At 33.4% G+C, this 9715-nt stretch overlaps 1 protein-coding gene across 1 annotated transcript; it reads right to left on the bottom strand.

Annotated features, from left to right (window-relative positions):
- Window positions 1-2002: 2002 nt before the first annotated feature.
- On the bottom strand, window positions 2003-2335 carry LOC127136296 (uncharacterized mitochondrial protein AtMg00240-like). The gene has a single exon (XM_051062874.1). It carries the CDS (start codon window positions 2333-2335, stop codon window positions 2003-2005), a length of 333 nt encoding a protein of 110 aa, XP_050918831.1.
- Between the last annotated feature and the right edge of the window lie 7380 nt (window positions 2336-9715).

Below are 9715 nucleotides of genomic sequence, written 5' to 3'. Positions count from 1 at the left end.
ATTGGCCTAATGGATTCCTTATAAATAGTGACACATGATACCAAGAACAATTACATGATGAAAATTCAGATTCCGAATTACATACTATATGTGTTATGCTGTTGTCACTTTCATCCGCAAAATAATCAAGTCAGCAGCTTGAATGCTACTTAGTTGTTAACTTGTGGACTAACTAATCTACTTTTTGCAGCGCTCTTAGATGTGAATCATCGAAAAATTTGGCTTTCTGTTTAAAATGGTAGGCTTCTAATGCTCTAGAAGCTTCCTGACCGTAAAAATTTTCATCGTCCAAAGCCACATTTCTAAAAAAAAAATATTTAAAAAATAAATAAATAAAATAAAATCCACATACATTTTATAAAAAATAATAAAAAAATTAAATTAAATCATATAGACAAGTCACATTAACAAATGGTGTACTTCAGAGACCGTAGACAGAAAATATTCACATTACAAGAAGAATAAAACATATTTTTTACAAAGATTCAAATCAAATATCATTTACATTTTAAAGAGTATAATATATTCAACGCTTATTATTATTATTATTATTATTATTATTATTATTATTATTATTATTATTATTATTATTATTATTATTATTATTATTATTATTATTATTATTATTATTATTATTATTATTATTATTATTATTATTATTATTATTTCCTACATTTTGTGGTGAAATTTCTTCGTATCAATTTGCATCTTCAAATCACTACTTCCTTTAATTTTTAGGATAAAAATTTGCATGACTCGTAACTTCACAAAAACTTGAATTGACAAGGCAAAGTTAGACGTGTTTAGACGTGTTGTACAAATTGATAAGCTTTGCCTCGCTGTACTTGATATGCATTGACTTGATATGCATTGACTTGATATGCAATACTCCTTTAATTTTTAGAAGATGTCACGTTTAGTGGATTTTTTACTACTATTCAAACATTGACATCTTCTATACAATTTATTCCTTTTTCTATCAAGCATGACAGAAGAGAGAACCCAAAATTTAAATATCTAACATATAACTGCAAAAACAAACTGTATTTGAAACTATAATATGTATCTGTATCATTTTGAAAATAATATTATACTTATATAATAAAGGAGAAATAATTGTTCTATCAGTATGTGATCTTATTTTATGTGATTTGCATTATATATTATATATATATATATATATATATATATATATATATATATATATATTATATATATATTATATATATATATATATATATATATATATATATATATATATATATATATATATAATTTCATGTGATATATAATATATTGTATAGATTAAAAATAGATACAAGGATATATATGCATTGAAAGCATGCATCGAAAGTCAAGCCTATATTTTGTCTATAATAAAAATCTATTAATACAATTGATAACAATTTTTATATGAAGAGATACAATTATAAGAATTTTTATATGAAGAAATACAATTGATAAGCTTTGCCTTGTTGTACTTATATGTATTGATCAGCTATGTACACGTCTAGATTTGCTGTAATTTTGGTATTCATTAATTGTATAATATATCCTAGCACCCCCTTCAAGTTGGAGGTGGGATTGAAATCTCAAGAACACCCAACTTGTCGAGTAGTCGTTTATAAGAATCGCCTCCAAGAGGTTTAGTAAAAATGACAGCTAGTTGGTCAAAAGACCGGAGATATGAAGGAGTGATAAGACCTGATTTTATTTTCTCACGAACAAAATGACAATCGATTTCAATGTGTTTGGTGCGTTCATGAAAAACTGGATTTTCGATAATATGGATGACAGCTTGACTATCACAATAAACTGTGATCGATTGAGGGTGATCAATTCCTAGATCAGAGGGAAGGTATTTTAACCGTTGTAACTCAGAAGATAAAGTTGTAAGGGAACGATATTTTGCTTCAGCAGAAGAAGGTGAAATTGTTGGTTGCTTCTTGGTTTTCCATGAAATTGGATTAGAACCCAACATGGTGAAATAACCAGTAGTGGATCAACGAGTTGTAGGACAACCGACCCAATCAGAGTCTGCATATCCAACTAAATTAATAGAGCTAGCTGCTGAGAGAAATAAGCATTTGCCAACACTTCTTTGAAGATATTGAAGAACGCGTGTGACTGCATCCATATGAGAGGTACGCGGAGATTGCATTAATTGACTGAGAATGTTAACAACATATTGAATATCAGGTCGTGTCACTGTGAGATATAATAGACGACCAATGAGGCGACGATAGAGTGTCGGATCAGGAAGAGGGCTTCCATCATTGGGCCATAGACGAAGGTGTTGTTCCATAGGAAAATCTGATGGTCGACAGCCAGTCATACCAGAGTCAGATAAAATGTCAAGTGTATATTTTCTTTGACATAAGAATATTCCTTTTTTAGAATGGGATACTTCAATGCCTAAAAAATAGGAAAGATTGCCCAAGTCTTTGATAAAGAAAGATTGGGCAAGAAATCGCTTTATATCTGAGATGGAATCTTCATTGTTGTTAGTGATGATGATGTCATCAACATAAACAAGGACAAATATGGTCGTTTGAGCATAATTGTAAGTGAATAGACTATAATCAAAAATTGATTGACAGAAACCTTTTTGAATAAGAGTGATGGAGAATTTCGAGAACCATTAGCGAGAAGCCTGTTTAAGACCATAAATTGATTTGTTTAATTTGCAGACACATGGTTTCCCTTTATGAGAGAATTCATGTGGTAATTTCATATAAACTTCTTCATTGAGATCTCCTTGAAGGAATGCATTATTGACATCAAGTTGATGTAATTGCCAATTTTTAATGGCAGCAATGGAGAAGAGAAGTTGAATTGTGACTAATTTGTCGATTGGTGCAAAGGTATCATGATAATCGATACCTTGAACTTGAGTGTAGCCTTTGGCTACTAATCGAGCCTTATACCTCTCAATGGTACCATCAGAGTGACATTTTATTTTGTAAACCCACTTACAACCAATTGTTGATTTTCCTTCTGGGAGTGGACATACAGTCCAAGTGTTGTTCGATTCAAGGGCTTGAATTTCTTTTGCAATAGCTTCATGCCATTCAGCTGATTTCATAGCTTGAGAATAAGATTTTGGTTCTTTATTTTCAATGAGATTGATGAGAAAAGTTTGATGAGAATTACTTAGATTTGAGAATGATAAATAATTTTCCAAAGAAAAATTAATTTTTAATGTGACATTATTAATTTTAGTGACGTACTCCTTGAGGCGCCATGAAGGAGTAGGAATACGTTGAGAATGACGGTGATTTAAAGGATTTAATTCTATAGGAGGTTTATTTGGAAGAGTTTCTACAGAAATTGATGGAAGATTGGATGAGGTATCATCTTGAGAATATGAAATAGTCACAAATTAATATAAACATACAATACAACAAAGGCAAAAAGTAGGCTAAACCCACTAGGAAACAAATATGGTCCCCAGCAGAGTCTCCACTTTTCTGTAGCGGGGTATTCATTACCTTTAGATTTATTGACTAAATCAAAAGTAAGCATACAATTCGAGTCGCCACCGCACTTCTATTTATCCAAAGGAAAGGTTAGAAAGCGAACTGTCGCACCTCGAAAAAATGGGGATACGACTTTATGTGAAGCGCGATCGCACGCTCGCAATGATGGACTGAACAGAGTTGTCACCGAACTTTATTTATTCCTAAAAAGGAAAGGGGAAATATCGATAAAACCCAAGACAAAATGACAATGATTATTGGTCGTCGCAACCAAATCAGGGTTCGGGAGTCGATTACGCAAGGGGAAGGTATTAGCACCCCTCACGTCCGTTGTGTTCAACGGGAACCGTTTAGTTAGTTTCGTTTTGAATGTTAGCTTATGTTAGTCTTCTCAAGTTATAATGAGGGAGAGAAAGAATAGAAGAGAGAAGAAATGTTTTTAGATTTTTGACGAAAGACTAAACCTAAGTTTTTTATTAGTGGGCCTGACAAGATTTACAAATCCTGCTCCTACGTATCTCAATAGAGAAGTCAAGGCTTACGTAGTTCTGGGTAGGATACGTAGGAGCAGGATTTGTAAATCTTGTCAGGCCCACTAATAAAAAACTTAGGTTTAGTCCTTCGTCAAAAATCTAAAAACATTTCTTCTCTCTTTTATTCTTTCTCTCCCTCATTATAACTTGAGAAGACTAACATAAGCTAACATTCAAAATGAAACTAACTAAACGGTTCCCGTTGAATACAACGGACGTGAGGGGTGCTAATACCTTCCCCTTGCGTAATCGACTCCCGAACCCTGATTTAGTTGCGACGACCAATAATCATTGTCATTTTGTCTTAGGTTTTATCGATATTTCCCCCTTCCTTTTTAGGAATAAATAAAGTTCGGTGGCGACTTTGTTCAGTCCATCATTGCGAACGTGCGATCGCACTTCGCATAAAGTCGTATCCCCATTTTTTCGAGGTGCGACACGAACAAAAACCAAGTAAGAAGTTTTATCAAATAAAAAACTAATAAAAATGTCAGAGATCTGGGTAAGGGGGTTTGTTATGAAATGGGAAGGTTTTAAGCACCAAAAATATCCTTAGTACTCTAAGGGAGCCCTTTTTGCAAAGATGTATTGTAGGTTGGTATTTGAGAAAATATTTGTGCAAACAAGATTAGGGAGATGAGAAAAGAACATACATATTTACAATTTTTGTTGTTTGAATGGATGAACCCATTGCCTACGTACCATCACAAAGGTAGGATCAAAACCTCGTAGTTCGGGGTAAAAATCTCAAAATATTAGTGAATTGATTTGATCAAAAGCCTTAAGGTCTTTTGTTATCAAAGGGAGAAAACTCAACCTAAACCAACAATCCACCATGTGAGGAGACCTTCAACATACTAGTGAGGGATTCACCCTATAATAAGTATGGAAGACTTATAGTCCAATCACTAAGGATAAGGTGAGGTTTACATCAACCACTATGATAACTCAAACCTAATGACTAATATTTAAGAAAAAATTTTTAACAAAGGTGGCCATTGGAACCACAAAAACAACTTAAAGCGAGTTGTATTTACAAATTAGAAGTATTCACAAAATGAAGTCAAAGTTGACTTAAAGTTCATTCAAAATAAGTATTAATGAAAAGAGTTTGAAAAATCAAAGGCATATGGCCTAGGTTTCTATTTTTGAAAACAATGTCAATGTTTGCACAAAATGAATTTGGCTTGGGTTAGAGTGGAGAGAAGAAGAGAAGGGCTAGTCCTAAACATGCAAAGATAAGAGAAGAGATAAAACCCTTGGAGTTCCTTTTCTTGAGATCATAAAGATGATTCAATATGCTCCTTTCCTTTGGACTTAGCAATTAACTCAAGCAATCAAACAAATATTCATTCAAGCTCCTAGGATCTCCATTTGGCATGTCTTTCTTAACTTGGCTATTCATGACAATGGTCCTTCTTACTATCTCAAGATTGGAGTCCCTATCACACAAGAACAAACAATCAAAAGGTTCACAACACAAATAAGAGAAATGGACAAAGAAAGAGTTTTGGATTAGGGGTCCTTTGAAGTCAACTTTAAGATTTAGCATTCTAAAGGCATGAGGCCTAGTTGCTCTTCAACAAGTTTATCATTCTAAATACATGAGGCCTAGTTGCTCTTGAACTCCTTTAAGCATAGGTAAGGTCCTAATTCTAAGTCCTTTCTCCTTTTTGCATTGGGTTCACACAAACAATCACAAAACAAACACAAAGCCACAATATATTTATTCATAATAATGAGCTCAAGTGAGCAAAAGGAGAATAGCATAAACATAAAATATGAGCTCAAGTGAGCAAAGTGAAAAGGCAATATGAATAAATGAGCAAGAAAATAAATTGCATTAAAGTAAATTACAAGAATTAAATGCTCAAATTAAAGTTAGTAATTAGTAGTCAATGTTAGTGTGTCATAAGACAATTTAGCGCTATGTTAAGCAATCGTAAGTGCACTAATGTAGTAGTCACACCTATCTGAGGTCGGTCAATAAAACTATAGGCAAATAAACACAAGTTAGAGATCATGACTAGTAAGCCAAGCTCCTACAACTTGTCATGCCAAAAGAAAAGAAGGAAGGCCTTGTATGGATTTTAGGTTTTTTGCTTGACCAAGAAGCAACCTATCTTGGACACAAAGTAACTCACTTGATCTTTGATCAAGTTAAGTTTCATTTGAATCAAATAAGGTTAAGCCTCTCATATGTCAAGGCTAACCACAAATCATTAACTCATTGGCCAAAATAAAAAGAAGAAGATGAAGATGAAATGAAATGGACAAAATGAGAATTCAAATGACATAATCAAAACACAATGATCAAAATGTGAATGAAATCATCATCAACCAATGATAAACAAAAGAGAAATGAATATTAGACGTCAATAAAGGTCAAACATATTTTTGGTATTTTTTGGAATTAAAATAAAACATAAAATAAAATGAACAAAGTATGGTCAAACTTCAAATTCAATTCAAATCAACTTGGATAAGTCCAATTGAATCACCATAAGTCTAACATGGTCAAACAAAGTTTGACAAATTTTCTCAACATTTTTTGAAAACAGAAACTATTTTTAAAACAATTAAAAATCAAGAAAAATAACACAAATAAATTAAAATCTCAAATAAATCTCAAATCAATTAAGAAATTGATGAGAATATTTTTCATAGACTTATCATCATCCATATGTGTTAAGAAAATATTTTTGGAATTTTTGGATATCAAAAAGTAATTAAAATGAATTAAAAACTATTAAAAACAAAATAATTCACAAAAAATATTAAATGGAATCACAAAATTAATTAAAAATCAGATTATGAAACTAGATTTTTCAAGAAAATTTTTGCAATTGGTCCTATATTTTGTGATTCCAAATAAAATAGTTATGAATTTTTGAAAATAAATGGAATAAAAGAAAATAAAACAGAAATTAGAAAAAGAGAAAAATCAGCGCCCCTTGGATCAATTCATTAATTGACGTGGCAACATCCAAGGGTTCAGAAGCGTGTTTCCATGGTAGGCATTAGTCAAACGCATCACATGCTGGATTCAAAAAAGTAAACACAATGCATGGCCACGATTAGAACGGAGGAGTGGGATCCAAAGGCCTGGAATCATCCACGTGGGGACGGTGGTGGAAACCACCATCTTCTCCGGTGAGCCAACTGATTCCGGCCACCAGTTGCAGGTTTTCAAACCTCAACCAAAATGCATGAGCCTTATACCAAAATGAAGCTGGGGTGATGTACATCACTCCTGTAACCTTGGATTTCTCTCAAGATCTCTATGGAATGAGAAATCTGAGCTTGAATTTCCAGGTGCATAAACTGAAGTGCTTCAAAACACAAAATCAAAGCCACCATTGGCTTGCCTCTCACACGAGGACTTCAGAAAACCAATTGAACACAAGCAAGTCATATTACATGGTGAGATTCATATCAAAAAAGTTAGATGATAAACCTTTGAAGTGCAGCTTTAAACAACACGATTCACTCAATCTCTTGCTTCCAAATTGATCTTGAGGTGTAATATGAATGCAAGGTTGAGGAATAAGTATTGAAGATCAACTGATTTTGTTGAAATTCAAACTTGAAATGAGAAATTAAAAATGAGAATTCCTTTGGTATGGTTGGGTTTCCAATTCTGCAGAGCTTCAGGTTGAATTCAGGTTCTCATTTGAATGAGTATGGCAAGGTATTTATAGTTGGAGCTGATGCCAAGTGAGGAGAAACTCGTGTGCATGAAGCTTTGGGTCCTCCATGCATGGGCCTGTACAGGCGCATGTGAGGCCCAAAAGCTGATGGATTTGCAAGCTGATAGCACAATGAGTTGATTTGGACGTGTAATTTGCCTTGCAATAACTTGCATTTCAAGATTCAATGTGAATTTCATAATTGGTCATAAATATTCATCTCTTCGAAAGTCACACATAAAAAATCTAAACACAGGCATGTGAGTAATGGTTGGAAAGGTCTTGACATAAGGAACAAAAGCTATGTTGGAAAATTATGAAAACTGACCTTGAAGTTTGATGTACAAAACATGCCTTTGAAAAATTTGCCAAAAGTGGCCAACTTCAAGCCCTTTTGTTTCAATGATGCAAGCCTCAAATGGAAAAACCTCCAACATAAAAGTTATAGATCTTTTCAATATGATAAATTTGGACTTAAATTTTGCATCACTTGTATTTCTGATGAGAAAGTTATGGGCACTTGAAGTTGGACATTTTTCACATTTCAATGGTTTTGGTCCAAAGTGACCTATAATGTTTTGCATTATCACATGTGTTTCTTTTAGGATTATGAAATTTTGTCCAACATAGAATTTGAAGTAGACATCTTAAGATTTCCAATGCAATTTTCTCACCTCAAAATCATGAAAAATGAAGAAGTTAGGTCCTTGGGAAGTTGACCCAAAATTAGGGTTTCAGTCAAAATGACCTATAATGTTTTATCATGAATGATGACCTTCCAAGTTTCAAATGAATTTTTTATGAACATGAAAGTTGTTCATATGGTTTGTAAGAACATTTTTTATCTTGGGGTCATCTTCATTTGACAAACACATCAAGAGTTAGGTCTCAGGGATCCTCAGTTTAGTCAGATGACTTGACTGGTCAACTTCTCAAGGCCAGGCTTCAAATATTGATGAATGAATGATTGAGGATACTCACATAAGCTCATATATGCATAAAATAATGAATGAAAGAACTTACCTTGATTAAATTTGATCATAGGTTGAGGTTGCTTCATGAGCAAGGCACAGTCAATGCATAGTTGAATTTAGGGTTTCCTTGGGAAACAAGCCTCAACCCCTTCTGGTTTATCTTGATCAAATTGGAAACTTGAGATACTTGGGAGACATATATGATCATTTGGAACGTGAACCATTGTCATGCTTTCTTTCATCTTCTTCTGGCCACTTCATTGAGCATAGGAGCCTCATAGGAGCAAGGGCACACGTGATTGCTTGAGCTTCAAAACAAAACAATTTAGTGACATATTTTTGTGCTTTTGGTTAGTAAGCAAAATAAGAAAAGCAATAATATACAATTCAAGCATGTTTGGTGGTCTCAAACCAACTCACACAAGTCCCAACCCTAGGGTTAAGGAGCCACACATGCTATGATCCTTGAGGCAATGCAATGAGCAATGATATGATGCCATGAGGGATCTTAGGGTCAAAATTAGGGTCTTACAGTAACCAACAAAAATACCAGGTTTGGACTGCTCATCAAATTTATGTTGAATATTCATATTTTTAGCAAAACATAGACATTCAAGCACACAAAGTGATAAGTATGAAGGAGAAGAACCAATTAAAATCTGACGAGGAGATTTATATTTTAGGATACGAGTATGGAGTTTGTTTATAAGGTATGTTGCAGTAAGAACAAATTCTCCCCAAAAAGAAAGAGGTAAGTTCGCTTGAAAGCACAACGCTCTTGTAACATCAAGAAGGTGTCAGTATTTTCGTTACACTACTTCATTCTGTTAAGGAGTTGTAACGCAACTGCGTTGATGAATGATGCCATGATCATGAAACCATGTTTGGACCTGTGTGGACAAGAATTCCGAACCGTTATCGAAACAAATGGTTTGGAGTTGGGGAAGAAAGATGTCTCCATTACCAGAGTTGATTTGATCGATTTTAGTGTTAAATTGACGATTTATTTAAGTAAAAAAATTAACTAACATAGTGAATGT

The sequence above is a fragment of the Lathyrus oleraceus genome, chromosome 4 (genome assembly GCF_024323335.1).
Source record: "Lathyrus oleraceus cultivar Zhongwan6 chromosome 4, CAAS_Psat_ZW6_1.0, whole genome shotgun sequence".
Lineage (NCBI taxonomy): Eukaryota > Viridiplantae > Streptophyta > Magnoliopsida > Fabales > Fabaceae > Lathyrus > Lathyrus oleraceus.
Note: the sequence above shows the minus strand (reverse complement) of the source record. Positions and strands in the feature narration are given on the sequence as shown.